Source organism: Pistacia vera, unplaced genomic scaffold, assembly GCF_008641045.1.
Source record: "Pistacia vera cultivar Batoury unplaced genomic scaffold, PisVer_v2 Contig136, whole genome shotgun sequence".
NCBI classification, from domain to species: Eukaryota; Viridiplantae; Streptophyta; class Magnoliopsida; order Sapindales; family Anacardiaceae; genus Pistacia; species Pistacia vera.
This window is the reverse complement of record NW_022195423.1, coordinates 526506-544099: the sequence shown is the minus strand read 5'-3', so window position 1 is coordinate 544099 and position 17594 is coordinate 526506. Positions and strand designations below refer to the sequence as shown.

Below are 17594 nucleotides of genomic sequence, written 5' to 3'. Positions count from 1 at the left end.
TTATTTTCAATTTCATTGAATCATAATTTGAAGTTTTTGGGAAACTACCGCATCCTTTTCTCAACGACCAACTCAACCACCAACTAATGGTGGTAGCTTGGTGCTTGAATATGTCTCACTTACCCCCCCACCTACTCCTACTGACAAATAATAATATTAAAATCTTATAATTATATTAATAAATTAACATTAGATCTTGTATTTGGGAGAGAATCTGCATATTCCTTCACACTATGACAGACATCTACTTTATTTTTCCTCAATTTGCAATCCTCGTCCTGTATTTTACATTTTTTTTTTTTTTTTTTTGGATACTTGTTTCTTAATATCATCACTAACCTCTCTCACTAATCCCATATGGGAGTTTGTAATTCGCTTAGTTAGGTGAGACCCATTATTGGACAAACGGGACCTATATGAACTGACGAATTGTGAACTAACATGTGGCATTAGTAAGAGAAAGTTAGTGAGAAGTGTTAGTGATTGTAATATTATTCATATGTAAATATGTTGACAAACTTAAATGGTAAGTTGGTACCAATTATAATTTTATTAAAATTCCTTATATTGTAATTTTTAGGTAATAATAATAATTTTACTACTTTTAACCTTTTTTTTGTGTGTTATATATGTAATATGAGTATGGCAAGTGGACTCTATAGACATTCTATTTTCTTGAGGTATTACATGTTAAAATAACAAAGTTATAGAGACAATGAAGAAAATAAACAAACTTATGGTGGTAGAAAATTTAAATACGTAAAAGTAAAGGGGCAAAAAGTTAAACAATATTAGTTGATAGTTGTGTCATGCGTCATGATGTGCGTCCTATTAATTTCACCGTTTGGTCCCTGTGTAACCAACAAGCAACTACCCACCCAAACACACATACGCACAGATAGCCAAACCAAACGCTAAAACTCGAGTTCGATCAAATTCTTTGCAATCTTTGGAAACACAGATCTTTAAACTTTCTGGGTCCTATTTATTGTCAAGCACTTCACGGTTTTGCAATTTTTTCAGGTTTGTTCTTCCATCTTTCAATTTGTTATCAATGTATCTTCTTAGTTAATTTTGCGTTACTCGTTCAAGCTTTCTGTGAATTACTGATCTGGGTTGGTTTATTTAACGGTTGCTGATGTGTTGATCTTGCTATGTCATTTCATTGGATTTTGTTTGTTGTGCTTTTGAACGATGAAAAGGTTATGATTTTGTCTTGTTTTGAAAAACAATGAATCACTTGTTCTTATCAGTATTCTATCTTTGATAATAGTTCAATTAGATGTGTTGCTTTATTTGATTTTTATCTTGCATCGGAGTTTTCTCTGAGCCGCTTATGCATTTGGGTGGTTGATTTACACCTGGGGTATAACCATCTCCTGGGACCTCAAAGTTGGTTTCTCTGTCTTTCTCGTTATGGTGAGTTTTGTGTGAATTACAGTTTTATTGCATTTGGAATATAATGATACTATATTTTTTTTAAATATCTTAAGTGAAATAGAGTGTAATAATTCAAGTAAACAATAAAGCAATTTAAGTAGAAAAAATGTACAAGTGAGAGACGATAGATGTACTAAGAGAGTAAAGAGAATGCTGACAATAACGAAAATAAAGACTTGAAGAACAAAGCAAATGAGTAGTTCAGTGGTTAAGACAAAAGAAAAACTTACAGAAATATTTCATAATAGAAGTTAAACTAATTTTGTTTATGAAAAATGGTTCTTCCTACTCAGAACTTGGCATGATGAGCTGGGAAGAATTAAAAATTCAAGAAGAGGACAACACGAATTAAAAAAGGATATTAGCAATTTTTTTTTTTTGTGGGTATTGCCTCTCGTTTTCCCAATCTGACTCTGTCTATGACTATAGGATCTCTGCAGCTTACAGCAACAAAACACTGTAATAAAATGCTCTCATGAAATAGACTGTTCAAGTTTCTCCCCATTAATCTTGAGCTTAAACAGCTGTTTTCCCTTTTAGGGTATGCTGTTGTTGCTTTTAGCTCATTATTTTGCATTGGTTCTTAAGGAATTATTATGTCGGAGTTAAAATATTTTTCATGGGAATTGAGAACTGGATCATTTTTTTTCTTCTTATTCATGTTTGTTAGAAGATTCAACTGTCTTTTTTAAGCATGATTGCACGGTGTTAATCTATTTTTCAATTTTATTATTGAAATATAATGTCTTTGTCACTAGATCTGGCAGATACAGTCAATAGTTACGTGTTTTTTAACCTCTAATAATTAGTTATTTCAAGGTCTAATTGTGCAGTAGGTTGCTTTCATTTGCGCTTGACTTTTGATGATGCTATTAGTTTACAGTTAAGATTCTAGAGATGTTCTCTTAAAATTTCTTCGAGCTATTTTCTATTCTTCTTGAATATTTGTTTGTTTGTTTGTTGTTGTTGTCATTGTCATTGTTTAATTTAAATTATATCTTAAAAACCTTATGCCATTAGAGGTGTTCTGTTGTCCAATCCTGTACAATGACACTCAAATTCCTCGTGCAGGAATTAGAAATGGTAGCACCAACAAGAATTGGCCTTGCCGGCCTTGCTGTCATGGGCCAAAATCTTGCTCTCAACATTGCTGAGAAAGGATTCCCTATTTCTGTTTACAATAGGACTACATCAAAAGTTGATGAGACGGTTGAACGAGCCAAACAAGAAGGGAACCTTCCCTTGTATGGCTTCCATGATCCTGAATCCTTTGTTAATTCAATCCAAAAACCTCGTGTTATCATTATGCTTGTTAAGGCTGGTGCTCCAGTTGATCAAACCATTAAAACACTATCAGTTTACATGGAGAAAGGAGATTGTATCATTGATGGTGGTAATGAGTGGTATGAGAACACTGAAAGGAGAGAGAAAGCCATGGCTGAATTGGGTCTGCTTTATCTTGGAATGGGAGTTTCAGGTGGTGAAGAGGGTGCTCGGAACGGGCCTTCTTTGATGCCTGGAGGTTCCTTTGAGGCCTACAAGCACATAGAAGATATTCTTATTAAGGTGGCTGCTCAAGTTCCTGATAGCGGTCCTTGTGTGACTTATATTGGCAAAGGAGGGTCTGGAAATTTTGTTAAGATGATACACAATGGTATTGAATAAGGTGATATGCAGTTGATTGCAGAGGCTTATGATGTGCTGAAGTCAGTTGGGAAGCTCTCAAATGAGGAGTTAAGACAGGTTTTCTCAGAGTGGAACAAGGGGGAGCTACTGAGCTTCTTGATTGAGATCACTGCAGATATTTTTGGAATTAAGGATGACAAGGGAGAAGGTTATTTGGTAGACAAGGTCTTGGATAAAACTGGCATGAAGGGTACAGGGAAATGGACGGTTCAGCAAGCTGCTGACTTGTCAATTGCTGCTCCCACTATAGCATCATCCTTGGATTCAAGATTCCTCAGTGGTTTAAAGGAGGAAAGAGTAGAAGCTGCCAAAGTCTTCAAGTCTAGAGGCTTGGGCGACTTCGTAGTTGAGCGAGAAGTGGATAAGAAAAAGTTAATTGATGATGTGAGGCAAGCATTGTATGCATCCAAAATATGCAGCTATGCACAGGGAATGAATTTGATACGTGCAAAGAGCAACGAAAAAGGGTGGAACTTGAAACTTGGGGAGCTGGCTAGGATTTGGAAGGGGGGTTGCATTATTCGTGCTGTATTCTTGGACAGAATCAAGAAGGCCTATGACAGAAACCAAGATCTAGCTAATCTTCTTGTGGATCCAGAGTTTGCGAAGGAAATTATAGAGCGACAATCTGCTTGGCGAAGAGTTGTCTGCCTTGCTATCAACTCAGGTATTAGCACTCCTGGTATGTCTTCTAGCCTTGCTTATTTTGACACATACAGGAGGGACAGGCTGCCTGCTAATTTAGTCCAAGCTCAAAGAGATTACTTTGGAGCTCATACCTATGAAAGGACTGACATACCAGGATCCTTCCATACTGAATGGTTCAAGATAGCTAAACAATCGAAGATCTGATCTGAATTTTCCTGTTGGTGCTAGCCCGCTTTAATGAACCGTTGTTGTTAAACCGAATAATGTTACTTTTTGTGACTTGAAGTATATCATTTTTGTTATCTTCTGGAGATATTCAGCATAATAATTTTATTTTAATTTGGTTTCTCTTCCATCTTTAATTTATATCAAATGCATAACGATATTATGTTCAATTAATTCGTCATATTTCTTGTTTCTTTTAGCTTCTGAATTTTTTTGCAATTAATACACTTGTGATGTCGAGCATATTGGGTGAAACTTGACTGGTGCATTTTTAATCAGTGCATCTACCCTTCACTAGGTGAATGAATGATGTGATTTTGATTAACATTAGTCACAAAATTGTTTGATTGTTATGGGGAACTGTGGAACTAAGGATGGATGCCTGTGATGTTGATATGTAAATGTGAAGAAACCAATGAGATCATTTTGGTATAGCTATAGCCTTAACATGGAGTGCAGGAGAAGATAAATATGCACCTGGAGGCTTGAGATATTGTCGGGATTAGGCATGGAGTTTTGTATGATATTGCGGTCCGGTGCTTTATTCAAAGTTTCGATCAGTCAAAAAATTTCTGGGACTTAAATTTGGGTTTTTTTAATATGTTTTTTTAAGCAAACTCCTAGATACTACAGAGGTATTTGATGTCTTATTAGAAGTTAATAATAAAAAAAAAAAAAAAAGAATAATGAAAGGTATAGTGTAGTATCGAAGGTTTAAATGTAAACACAAAGAATCATCCAGACCACGAAATCTGTAATTGAGAAGAAGATCCAGGAATTCAGAAGAGGCAACTCTGGGCTGTCCAACTAAGGCTGGTGCTCGTTTCACACCATTTAAGTTAAAAAAAAAAAACAAAAACAAAAAATGCAGCCCCAAGTGCAATAATAATGCTACTGTCCTCAATAAAATTTGCCATGAAACTTCCGAGGAGAAGTAAAATTTTTCATTTGACACATACAAATTAGTTACATAAAAAATATAAGCAGAAGTGGGTATTGCACTTGCTCTTGCAGAATTATTGAATGAAAATATGTCCATTCATTTATGTTCCATAGAATAGAATCAACACATACAATACATTAGTTCTTTTTGATATATGACACATCTTGATCAAGCAGGTTATGGACATTGTAAAAGTCCCACCAACACCCATATTCAACATTCGCAATCAAAATATTAGCATAAAGTTTTGGGAAACGTTCCAGGAGAAGTGAAAAACATTTGAGAAATCATTCTTTCTTTTTTGGCCCATTTTTAGTTTGTTTTCCTCACCTTGCCTCCACTTCGAGCTTGAGTAGAAGCAGCTTTTGCTTTAAGCACGGACTCATCTCTCTCAACTTTGATTCTACTTTCATCTTTTTTCACCTTCTCTTTATGATGAAGTTTTTCTTTTGCAGAAAGCTTTCCAGGTGCATGCTTGTCGAAAGGGCTTCTCTTGCTTCCCCATGAAAGCTCGTGATGACTTGGGCCAGAAGAGGCATCTGAAGCCATGGAATCATCGCTGTTATCATTGGCATCATCATTTTCATAGCAAAGTTTGTCTTTGTAGTTGTGTCCTTCATAGTAATAAGAGTGATCATGTTCATCATCATCATCCCGATCGGTTTCATGGACTGGAGAGCCAATATACATTGTCCACCCTGACACACTGCTGCTATGTTCTTCTTTACAGCCAACGATTTTGGAAGGCTCCATCAAAGTAAGTACCTATAGATTATCTGGATAGAAATGAAACTTGATGAATATTGTTTCCACTACAACCTGGAAAATGTGTAATTTTCATTACCTGGGGTTTGGAGTTGGACTTGTATCATTGTCTCTCTGAGTCTTGGCCCTTAATCAACCACATGCAGCATTCCACACACCGGACAAAGAACACATCTATCGCAAAACACTCGTACAACCCAGCCTCATTATTGTTTTGGCAGAGTAAAACTTAGCACCTCGAAATTATATCTCCTGCGTTTTTGTTTTTTGTTTTTAAGCACTAGAAGACAAGGTTTTGGAGATTAAAAAGGCAAACCCATGTCATAAATATGGATAAAATTTGAGTCTAAGAACTGAGGATGAAACTCATTTTGGTCGTTTTGACCTTTTACCTTTACTTGTTTGTTTCTCTTATAAATAAAGAGCAGCTTTTAAGGTGGAAAATCAGAAGAGCCCCACTCAACAAACAAGATGAAATACAACACCTACTTTCCTAGATGGGCTAGAAATGCCTCTTCACTATGCTCTTTAATTTTCATAGTCAATTCTGTGTATAGATATCAAGAAAAAGCAGCCTTTTCCAGTACAAGTTGATAGTAACCCAACTGGGATTTGGCATTTTGCACCAGGATTAATTTAATGGAAGGAGTTTGGTGAAAGGTCATTTTACTTCTGCTCTCACACTCCCTCTATAAAGCTGGCTTGTATTTTTTGTTTCAGTTGGGGAAGATCATATCTTTAACAATAACTTTCTCAGTTGGTATTATTAGTTGCAGAAAAATCAAACATTAACAGTTACATTTTTGGACATCTGTTATTATAAACTCACCTAATTCATGATTGGATGTGTGAGTCGAAGAGATCAAGAACATTTGGTAGGCATAGGCTCTCCTTGTGGTTGCCCACTTCTTTTTCTTCTGACTTATTATCTGTTTAGGTTAATCAAGTGATTTCCTTTTAGAGAGTGTATCTGGACTCACTTTGTCTTGGTTAAGGGCTCCATCTACATATATTTATATTATGAAAACTCTTTAACAAATGGACAGACTTTTTTTTCATCATTTTCTTGTTTTTTAATCACTTTTAAAGTTGTTTACCAACCCATATGAGACAACACTAAACTGCTCAGCGATGTTTCCTTCTGTTGTTATCTGATTATAGCATGTGCAAAATTTAAATATGAACAGCTTCTAATTGCCATAACATTTAGAACAAATTTGCTCTTATTTTTGGACCCCAGGAAACAGGCTGCAAAGACTTTCCCAATCAAAATTTGCGGATAATCCCTATTAAATCAAATTAATTATGTCATGTTTAAGATAATTAACTTGTCTTTTGACATAAAGTTAAGCAATTCTAAACATAATCACATGATATGTTTGGAGTTGAGATAAAATGACAAGTGGTGGCAGAAACGTTTGATAAAAATTTATTTCCTGATGTGATTCATCTTATATAAAAATTGCAAGTACTGGCCACGATATATCATTTCACTGGAAAATAATAAAAACCTTCAGCTTCTGTTTGATTGATAGATTTTGACATTGGCATTAATTATTTTGTTGGTTGCTTAAAATTGAAATGCACATGAAAACCAAAAAGGATGGCGTGGTGGGTCTGAAAGCATATATTTTATTATTTTCAAGAACTACGTGTATGGTGGTCATAGTTCCATCACTGTCACTTGAATTATATATCCAAAAATATCCTGGAAATTAATAATCTGCAACCTCTTTGATGTTGGCTATATTAAGAGGCCAACCCTGTTATAAACTAGTTTTTAATCTTTACTTTCTTTTACAGCTGAATACTATAATGGAATGTTAGAGAGTATTAAATTAAGTGTAATGCATCGTCACTTTCGGATGTGGCCTTTGTTGTATTTTATATGTCTTATAAGAATTGTTTCAGCAGCAAAAGAGGTGCTTTCAACTTGTACTATAACAGTATTTGTTTATTAATCTGGATAAGTTATGGTGTTGATACTTAGATTTTGATGCACTTGCAGCCACCAAAACCTCATATCTGCTCCTCTTTGCTTACAGTAGACCAAAATCCAAAAATCTTATTTCTTCTTCAGCTACATTGTTCAGGTTTTGGTGTTTTCCTAAACTTCAATTTACTCCGATTAACTTGTTAAACCAGTACTTACTGCAACACTATTTTATTATTATTTTGACCAAGAAAACTGGATATGCATATAAGGATTGATTTGATGAATGGACCTTTTTTTCTCATATTTATGGATCTGCCCATGGTGTCAGCCCAGTTAAAGGTGTTGGTTTGCTGATAACCTTTAATGAACTTCCAAGTGATTCAACAGTCAAACATGTTTACTGGAATTTCAAGTAGATCAAATTCAGCTATATCCATATGATTAGTTCGTATTAGGTGGCTGCTCAAGTTCCTGATAGCGGTCCTTGTGTGACTTATATTGGCAAGGGAGGTCTGAAATTTTGTTAAATGATAACACAATGGTATTGAATAGGTGATATGCAGTTGATTGCAGAGCTATGATGTCTGAAGTCAGTTGGGAAGCTCTCAAATGGGAGTTAAGACAGGTTTTCTCAGAGTGAACAAGGGAGCTACGGAGCTTCTTGATTGAGATCACTGCAGATATTTTGGAATTAAGGATGACAAGGGAGAAGGTTTTTGGTAGACAAGGTCTTGGATAAACTGGCATGAAGGGTACAGGGAAATGGACGGTTCGCAAGCTGCTGACTTGTCAATTGCTGCTCCCACTATAGCATCATCCTTGATTCAAGATTCCCAGTGTTTGAAGGAGGAAGAGTGAAGCTGCCAAAGTCTTCAAGTCTAGAGGCTTGGGCGACTTCGTAGTTGAGCGAGAAGTGGATAAGAAAAGTTAATTGATGATGTGAGGCAAGCATTGTATGCATCCAAAATATGCAGCTATGCACAGGGAATGAATTTGATACGTGCAAAGAGCAACGAAAAAGGGTGGAACTTGAAACTTGGGGAGCTGGCTAGGATTTGGAAGGGGGGTTGCATTATTCGTGCTGTATTCTTGGACCGAATCAAGAAGGCCTATGACAGAAACCAAGATCTACTAATCTTCGGTGGATCCAGAGTTTGCGAAGGAAATTATAGAGCGACAATCTGCTTGCGGAAGAGTTGTCTGCCTTGCTATCAACTCAGGTATCAGCACCCCTGGTATGTCTTCTAGCCTTGCTATTTTGACACATACAGGAGGGACAGGCTGCCTGCTAATTTAGTCCAAGCTCAAGAGATTACTTTGGAGCTCATACCTATGAAAGGACTGACATACCAGGATCCTCCATACTGAATGGTTCAAGATAGCTAAACAATCGAAGATCTGATCTGAATTTTCCTGTTTGGTGCTACCCGCTTTAATGAACCGTTGTTGTTAACCGAATAATGTTACTTTTGTGACTTGAAGTGTATCATTTTTGTTATCTTCTGGAGATATTCAGCATAATAATTTTATTTTAATTTGGTTTCTCTTCCATCTTTAATTTATATCAAATGCATAACGATATTATGTTCAATTAATTCGTCATATTTCTTGTTTCTTTTAGCTTCTGATTTTTTTGCAATTAATACACTTGTTGTCGAGCATATTGGGTGAAACGACTGGTGCATTTTTAATCTGCATCTACCTTCACTAGGTGAATGAATGATGTGATTTTGATTACATTAGTCACAAAATTGTTTGATTTGTATGGGGAACTGTGGAACTAAGGATGGAGGCCTTGATGTTGATATGTAATGTGAATACCAATGAGATCATTTTGGTATAGCTATAGCCTTAACATGGAGTGCGGAGAAGATAAAATGCACCTGGAGGCTTGAGATATTGTCGAGATTAGGCATGAGTTTTGTATGATATTGCGGTCCGGTCTTTATTCAAAGTTTCGTCAGTCAAAAAATTCTGGGACTTAATTTGGGTTTTTTTAATATGTTTTTTTAAGCAAACTCCTAGATACTACAGAGTTTTGATGTCTTATTAGAAGTTATTAAAAAAAAAAAAAGAATATGAAATGTAAAGTGTAGTATCGAAGGTTTAAATGTAAACACAGGAATCATCCAGACCACGAAATCTGTAATTGAGAAGAAGATCCAGGAATTCAGAAGAGGCAACTCTGGGCTGTCCACTAAGGCTGGTGCTCGTTTCACACCATTTAAGTTAAAAAAAAAAAAACAAAAACAAAAATGCAGCCCCAAGTGCAATAATAATGCTACTGTCCTCAATAAAATTTGCCATGAAACTTCCGAGGAGAAGTAAATTTTTCATTTGACCACATACAATTTTACATAAAAATATAAGCAGAAGTGGGTATTGTACTTGCTCTTGCAGAATTATTGAATGAAATTGTCCATCATTTATGTTCCATAGAATAGAATCACACATACATACATTAGTTCTTTTGATATATGACACATCTTGATCAAGCAGGTTAGGGTATGTAACAGTCCCACCAACACCCATATCAACATTCGCAATCAAAATTAGCATAAGTTTTGGGAAACATTCCAGGAGAAGTGAAAAACATTTGAGAATCATTCTTTCTTTTTTGCCCATTTTAGTTTGTTTTCCTCACCTTGCCTCCACTTCGAGCTTGAGTAGAAGCAGCTTTGCTTTAAGCACGGACTCATCTCTCAACTTTGATTCACTTCATCTTTTTTCACCTTCTCTTATGATGAAGTTTTTCTTTTGCAGAAAGCTTTCCAGGTTGCATCTTGTCGAAAGGGCTTCTCTTGCTTCCCCTTGAAGCTGCCGTGATGACTGTGCCAGAAGAGGCATCTGAAGCCATGGAATCATCGCTGTATCATTGGCATCATCATTTTCATAGCAAAGTTTGTCTTGTAGTTGTGTCCTTCATGGTAATAAGAGTGATCATGTTCATCATCATCATGTTGACAAACTTAAATGGTAAGTTGGTACCAATTATAATTTTATTAAAATTCCTTATATTGTAATTTTTAGGTAATAATAATAATTTTACTACTTTTAAGCTTTTCTTTGTGTGTTATATATGTAATATGAATATGGCAAGTGGACTCTATAGACATTCTATTTTCTAGAGGTATTACATGTTAAAATAACAAAGTTATAGAGACAATGAAGAAAATAAACAAACTTATGATGGTAGAAAATTTAAATAAGTAAAAGTAAAGGGGCAAAAAGTTAAACAATAGTAGTTGATAGTTGTGTCATGCGTCATGATGTGCGTCCTATTAATTTCACCGTTTGGTCCCTGTGTAACCAACAAGCAACTACCCACCCAAACACACATACGCACAGATAGCCAAACCAAACGCTAAAACTCGAGTTCGATCAAATTCTTTGCAATCTTTGGAAACACAGATCTTTAAACTTTCTGGGTCCTATTTATTGTCAAGCACTTCACGGTTTTGCAATTTTTTCAGGTTTGTTCTTCCATCTTTCAATTTGTTATCAATGTATCTTCTTAGTTAATTTTGCGTTACTCGTTCAAGCTTTCTGTGAATTACTGATCTGGGTTGGTTTATTTAACGGTTGCTGATGTGTTGATCTTGCTATGTCATTTCATTGGATTTTGTTTGTTGTGCTTTTGAACGATGAAAAGGTTATGATTTTGTCTTGTTTTGAAAAACAATGAATCACTTGTTCTTATCAGTATTCTATCTTTGATAATAGTTCAATTAGATGTGTTGCTTTATTTGATTTTTATCTTGCATCGGAGTTTTCTCTGAGCCGCTTATGCATTTGGGTGGTTGATTTACACCTGGGGTATAACCATCTCCTGGGACCTCAAAGTTGGTTTCTCTGTCTTTCTCGTTATGGTGAGTTTTGTGTGAATTACAGTTTTATTGCATTTGGAATATAATGATACTATATTTTTTTTAAATATCTTAAGTGAAATAGAGTGTAATAATTCAAGTAAACAATAAAGCAATTTAAGTAGAAAAAATGTACAAGTGAGAGACGATAGATGTACTAAGAGAGTAAAGAGAATGCTGACAATAACGAAAATAAAGACTTGAAGAACAAAGCAAATGAGTAGTTCAGTGGTTAAGACAAAAGAAAAACTTACAGAAATATTTCATAATAGAAGTTAAACTAATTTTGTTTATGAAAAATGGTTCTTCCTACTCAGAACTTGGCATGATGAGCTGGGAAGAATTAAAAATTCAAGAAGAGGACAACACGAATTAAAAAAGGATATTAGCAATTTTTTTTTTTTGTGGGTATTGCCTCTCGTTTTCCCAATCTGACTCTGTCTATGACTATAGGATCTCTGCAGCTTACAGCAACAAAACACTGTAATAAAATGCTCTCATGAAATAGACTGTTCAAGTTTCTCCCCATTAATCTTGAGCTTAAACAGCTGTTTTCCCTTTTAGGGTATGCTGTTGTTGCTTTTAGCTCATTATTTTGCATTGGTTCTTAAGGAATTATTATGTCGGAGTTAAAATATTTTTCATGGGAATTGAGAACTGGATCATTTTTTTTCTTCTTATTCATGTTTGTTAGAAGATTCAACTGTCTTTTTTAAGCATGATTGCACGGTGTTAATCTATTTTTCAATTTTATTATTGAAATATAATGTCTTTGTCACTAGATCTGGCAGATACAGTCAATAGTTACGTGTTTTTTAACCTCTAATAATTAGTTATTTCAAGGTCTAATTGTGCAGTAGGTTGCTTTCATTTGCGCTTGACTTTTGATGATGCTATTAGTTTACAGTTAAGATTCTAGAGATGTTCTCTTAAAATTTCTTCGAGCTATTTTCTATTCTTCTTGAATATTTGTTTGTTTGTTTGTTGTTGTTGTCATTGTCATTGTTTAATTTAAATTATATCTTAAAAACCTTATGCCATTAGAGGTGTTCTGTTGTCCAATCCTGTACAATGACACTCAAATTCCTCGTGCAGGAATTAGAAATGGTAGCACCAACAAGAATTGGCCTTGCCGGCCTTGCTGTCATGGGCCAAAATCTTGCTCTCAACATTGCTGAGAAAGGATTCCCTATTTCTGTTTACAATAGGACTACATCAAAAGTTGATGAGACGGTTGAACGAGCCAAACAAGAAGGGAACCTTCCCTTGTATGGCTTCCATGATCCTGAATCCTTTGTTAATTCAATCCAAAAACCTCGTGTTATCATTATGCTTGTTAAGGCTGGTGCTCCAGTTGATCAAACCATTAAAACACTATCAGTTTACATGGAGAAAGGAGATTGTATCATTGATGGTGGTAATGAGTGGTATGAGAACACTGAAAGGAGAGAGAAAGCCATGGCTGAATTGGGTCTGCTTTATCTTGGAATGGGAGTTTCAGGTGGTGAAGAGGGTGCTCGGAACGGGCCTTCTTTGATGCCTGGAGGTTCCTTTGAGGCCTACAAGCACATAGAAGATATTCTTATTAAGGTGGCTGCTCAAGTTCCTGATAGCGGTCCTTGTGTGACTTATATTGGCAAAGGAGGGTCTGGAAATTTTGTTAAGATGATACACAATGGTATTGAATAAGGTGATATGCAGTTGATTGCAGAGGCTTATGATGTGCTGAAGTCAGTTGGGAAGCTCTCAAATGAGGAGTTAAGACAGGTTTTCTCAGAGTGGAACAAGGGGGAGCTACTGAGCTTCTTGATTGAGATCACTGCAGATATTTTTGGAATTAAGGATGACAAGGGAGAAGGTTATTTGGTAGACAAGGTCTTGGATAAAACTGGCATGAAGGGTACAGGGAAATGGACGGTTCAGCAAGCTGCTGACTTGTCAATTGCTGCTCCCACTATAGCATCATCCTTGGATTCAAGATTCCTCAGTGGTTTAAAGGAGGAAAGAGTAGAAGCTGCCAAAGTCTTCAAGTCTAGAGGCTTGGGCGACTTCGTAGTTGAGCGAGAAGTGGATAAGAAAAAGTTAATTGATGATGTGAGGCAAGCATTGTATGCATCCAAAATATGCAGCTATGCACAGGGAATGAATTTGATACGTGCAAAGAGCAACGAAAAAGGGTGGAACTTGAAACTTGGGGAGCTGGCTAGGATTTGGAAGGGGGGTTGCATTATTCGTGCTGTATTCTTGGACAGAATCAAGAAGGCCTATGACAGAAACCAAGATCTAGCTAATCTTCTTGTGGATCCAGAGTTTGCGAAGGAAATTATAGAGCGACAATCTGCTTGGCGAAGAGTTGTCTGCCTTGCTATCAACTCAGGTATTAGCACTCCTGGTATGTCTTCTAGCCTTGCTTATTTTGACACATACAGGAGGGACAGGCTGCCTGCTAATTTAGTCCAAGCTCAAAGAGATTACTTTGGAGCTCATACCTATGAAAGGACTGACATACCAGGATCCTTCCATACTGAATGGTTCAAGATAGCTAAACAATCGAAGATCTGATCTGAATTTTCCTGTTGGTGCTAGCCCGCTTTAATGAACCGTTGTTGTTAAACCGAATAATGTTACTTTTTGTGACTTGAAGTATATCATTTTTGTTATCTTCTGGAGATATTCAGCATAATAATTTTATTTTAATTTGGTTTCTCTTCCATCTTTAATTTATATCAAATGCATAACGATATTATGTTCAATTAATTCGTCATATTTCTTGTTTCTTTTAGCTTCTGAATTTTTTTGCAATTAATACACTTGTGATGTCGAGCATATTGGGTGAAACTTGACTGGTGCATTTTTAATCAGTGCATCTACCCTTCACTAGGTGAATGAATGATGTGATTTTGATTAACATTAGTCACAAAATTGTTTGATTGTTATGGGGAACTGTGGAACTAAGGATGGATGCCTGTGATGTTGATATGTAAATGTGAAGAAACCAATGAGATCATTTTGGTATAGCTATAGCCTTAACATGGAGTGCAGGAGAAGATAAATATGCACCTGGAGGCTTGAGATATTGTCGGGATTAGGCATGGAGTTTTGTATGATATTGCGGTCCGGTGCTTTATTCAAAGTTTCGATCAGTCAAAAAATTTCTGGGACTTAAATTTGGGTTTTTTTAATATGTTTTTTTAAGCAAACTCCTAGATACTACAGAGGTATTTGATGTCTTATTAGAAGTTAATAATAAAAAAAAAAAAAAAAGAATAATGAAAGGTATAGTGTAGTATCGAAGGTTTAAATGTAAACACAAAGAATCATCCAGACCACGAAATCTGTAATTGAGAAGAAGATCCAGGAATTCAGAAGAGGCAACTCTGGGCTGTCCAACTAAGGCTGGTGCTCGTTTCACACCATTTAAGTTAAAAAAAAAAAACAAAAACAAAAAATGCAGCCCCAAGTGCAATAATAATGCTACTGTCCTCAATAAAATTTGCCATGAAACTTCCGAGGAGAAGTAAAATTTTTCATTTGACACATACAAATTAGTTACATAAAAAATATAAGCAGAAGTGGGTATTGCACTTGCTCTTGCAGAATTATTGAATGAAAATATGTCCATTCATTTATGTTCCATAGAATAGAATCAACACATACAATACATTAGTTCTTTTTGATATATGACACATCTTGATCAAGCAGGTTATGGACATTGTAAAAGTCCCACCAACACCCATATTCAACATTCGCAATCAAAATATTAGCATAAAGTTTTGGGAAACGTTCCAGGAGAAGTGAAAAACATTTGAGAAATCATTCTTTCTTTTTTGGCCCATTTTTAGTTTGTTTTCCTCACCTTGCCTCCACTTCGAGCTTGAGTAGAAGCAGCTTTTGCTTTAAGCACGGACTCATCTCTCTCAACTTTGATTCTACTTTCATCTTTTTTCACCTTCTCTTTATGATGAAGTTTTTCTTTTGCAGAAAGCTTTCCAGGTGCATGCTTGTCGAAAGGGCTTCTCTTGCTTCCCCATGAAAGCTCGTGATGACTTGGGCCAGAAGAGGCATCTGAAGCCATGGAATCATCGCTGTTATCATTGGCATCATCATTTTCATAGCAAAGTTTGTCTTTGTAGTTGTGTCCTTCATAGTAATAAGAGTGATCATGTTCATCATCATCATCCCGATCGGTTTCATGGACTGGAGAGCCAATATACATTGTCCACCCTGACACACTGCTGCTATGTTCTTCTTTACAGCCAACGATTTTGGAAGGCTCCATCAAAGTAAGTACCTATAGATTATCTGGATAGAAATGAAACTTGATGAATATTGTTTCCACTACAACCTGGAAAATGTGTAATTTTCATTACCTGGGGTTTGGAGTTGGACTTGTATCATTGTCTCTCTGAGTCTTGGCCCTTAATCAACCACATGCAGCATTCCACACACCGGACAAAGAACACATCTATCGCAAAACACTCGTACAACCCAGCCTCATTATTGTTTTGGCAGAGTAAAACTTAGCACCTCGAAATTATATCTCCTGCGTTTTTGTTTTTTGTTTTTAAGCACTAGAAGACAAGGTTTTGGAGATTAAAAAGGCAAACCCATGTCATAAATATGGATAAAATTTGAGTCTAAGAACTGAGGATGAAACTCATTTTGGTCGTTTTGACCTTTTACCTTTACTTGTTTGTTTCTCTTATAAATAAAGAGCAGCTTTTAAGGTGGAAAATCAGAAGAGCCCCACTCAACAAACAAGATGAAATACAACACCTACTTTCCTAGATGGGCTAGAAATGCCTCTTCACTATGCTCTTTAATTTTCATAGTCAATTCTGTGTATAGATATCAAGAAAAAGCAGCCTTTTCCAGTACAAGTTGATAGTAACCCAACTGGGATTTGGCATTTTGCACCAGGATTAATTTAATGGAAGGAGTTTGGTGAAAGGTCATTTTACTTCTGCTCTCACACTCCCTCTATAAAGCTGGCTTGTATTTTTTGTTTCAGTTGGGGAAGATCATATCTTTAACAATAACTTTCTCAGTTGGTATTATTAGTTGCAGAAAAATCAAACATTAACAGTTACATTTTTGGACATCTGTTATTATAAACTCACCTAATTCATGATTGGATGTGTGAGTCGAAGAGATCAAGAACATTTGGTAGGCATAGGCTCTCCTTGTGGTTGCCCACTTCTTTTTCTTCTGACTTATTATCTGTTTAGGTTAATCAAGTGATTTCCTTTTAGAGAGTGTATCTGGACTCACTTTGTCTTGGTTAAGGGCTCCATCTACATATATTTATATTATGAAAACTCTTTAACAAATGGACAGACTTTTTTTTCATCATTTTCTTGTTTTTTAATCACTTTTAAAGTTGTTTACCAACCCATATGAGACAACACTAAACTGCTCAGCGATGTTTCCTTCTGTTGTTATCTGATTATAGCATGTGCAAAATTTAAATATGAACAGCTTCTAATTGCCATAACATTTAGAACAAATTTGCTCTTATTTTTGGACCCCAGGAAACAGGCTGCAAAGACTTTCCCAATCAAAATTTGCGGATAATCCCTATTAAATCAAATTAATTATGTCATGTTTAAGATAATTAACTTGTCTTTTGACATAAAGTTAAGCAATTCTAAACATAATCACATGATATGTTTGGAGTTGAGATAAAATGACAAGTGGTGGCAGAAACGTTTGATAAAAATTTATTTCCTGATGTGATTCATCTTATATAAAAATTGCAAGTACTGGCCACGATATATCATTTCACTGGAAAATAATAAAAACCTTCAGCTTCTGTTTGATTGATAGATTTTGACATTGGCATTAATTATTTTGTTGGTTGCTTAAAATTGAAATGCACATGAAAACCAAAAAGGATGGCGTGGTGGGTCTGAAAGCATATATTTTATTATTTTCAAGAACTACGTGTATGGTGGTCATAGTTCCATCACTGTCACTTGAATTATATATCCAAAAATATCCTGGAAATTAATAATCTGCAACCTCTTTGATGTTGGCTATATTAAGAGGCCAACCCTGTTATAAACTAGTTTTTAATCTTTACTTT

The 17594-nt window shown here is 35.6% G+C and overlaps 4 protein-coding genes and 1 pseudogene across 4 annotated transcripts; 3 read left to right on the top strand and 2 right to left on the bottom strand.

Moving 5' to 3' along the window:
- Positions 1–920: 920 nt before the first annotated feature.
- On the top strand, positions 921–4129 carry LOC116122645 (6-phosphogluconate dehydrogenase, decarboxylating 1-like). Its single transcript, XM_031408468.1, is given in 3 exon segments — positions 921–1022; positions 1333–1419; positions 2512–4129. Coding segments are annotated over 2 exon segments (1470 nt in total). The 5' UTR covers positions 921–1022; positions 1333–1416; the 3' UTR covers positions 3979–4129.
- An 886-nt stretch (positions 4130–5015) lies between these two features.
- LOC116122677 lies at positions 5016–6077 on the bottom strand. Its single transcript, XM_031408508.1, has 2 exons — positions 5787–6077; positions 5016–5718 (listed from the first exon to the last, which is right to left on the bottom strand). Exon 2 carries the CDS (start codon positions 5693–5695, stop codon positions 5255–5257), a length of 441 nt encoding a protein of 146 aa, XP_031264368.1. The 5' UTR covers positions 5696–5718; positions 5787–6077; the 3' UTR covers positions 5016–5254.
- A 1884-nt stretch (positions 6078–7961) lies between these two features.
- On the top strand, positions 7962–9045 carry LOC116122618 (annotated as a pseudogene).
- A 1968-nt stretch (positions 9046–11013) lies between these two features.
- Positions 11014–14222, top strand: LOC116122643 (6-phosphogluconate dehydrogenase, decarboxylating 1-like). Its single transcript, XM_031408466.1, is given in 3 exon segments — positions 11014–11115; positions 11426–11512; positions 12605–14222. Coding segments are annotated over 2 exon segments (1470 nt in total). The 5' UTR covers positions 11014–11115; positions 11426–11509; the 3' UTR covers positions 14072–14222.
- An 886-nt stretch (positions 14223–15108) lies between these two features.
- Positions 15109–16170, bottom strand: LOC116122676. Its single transcript, XM_031408507.1, has 2 exons — positions 15880–16170; positions 15109–15811 (listed from the first exon to the last, which is right to left on the bottom strand). The coding sequence occupies exon 2, from the start codon at positions 15786–15788 to the stop codon at positions 15348–15350; it is 441 nt and encodes a 146-aa protein (XP_031264367.1). The 5' UTR covers positions 15789–15811; positions 15880–16170; the 3' UTR covers positions 15109–15347.
- Between the last annotated feature and the right edge of the window lie 1424 nt (positions 16171–17594).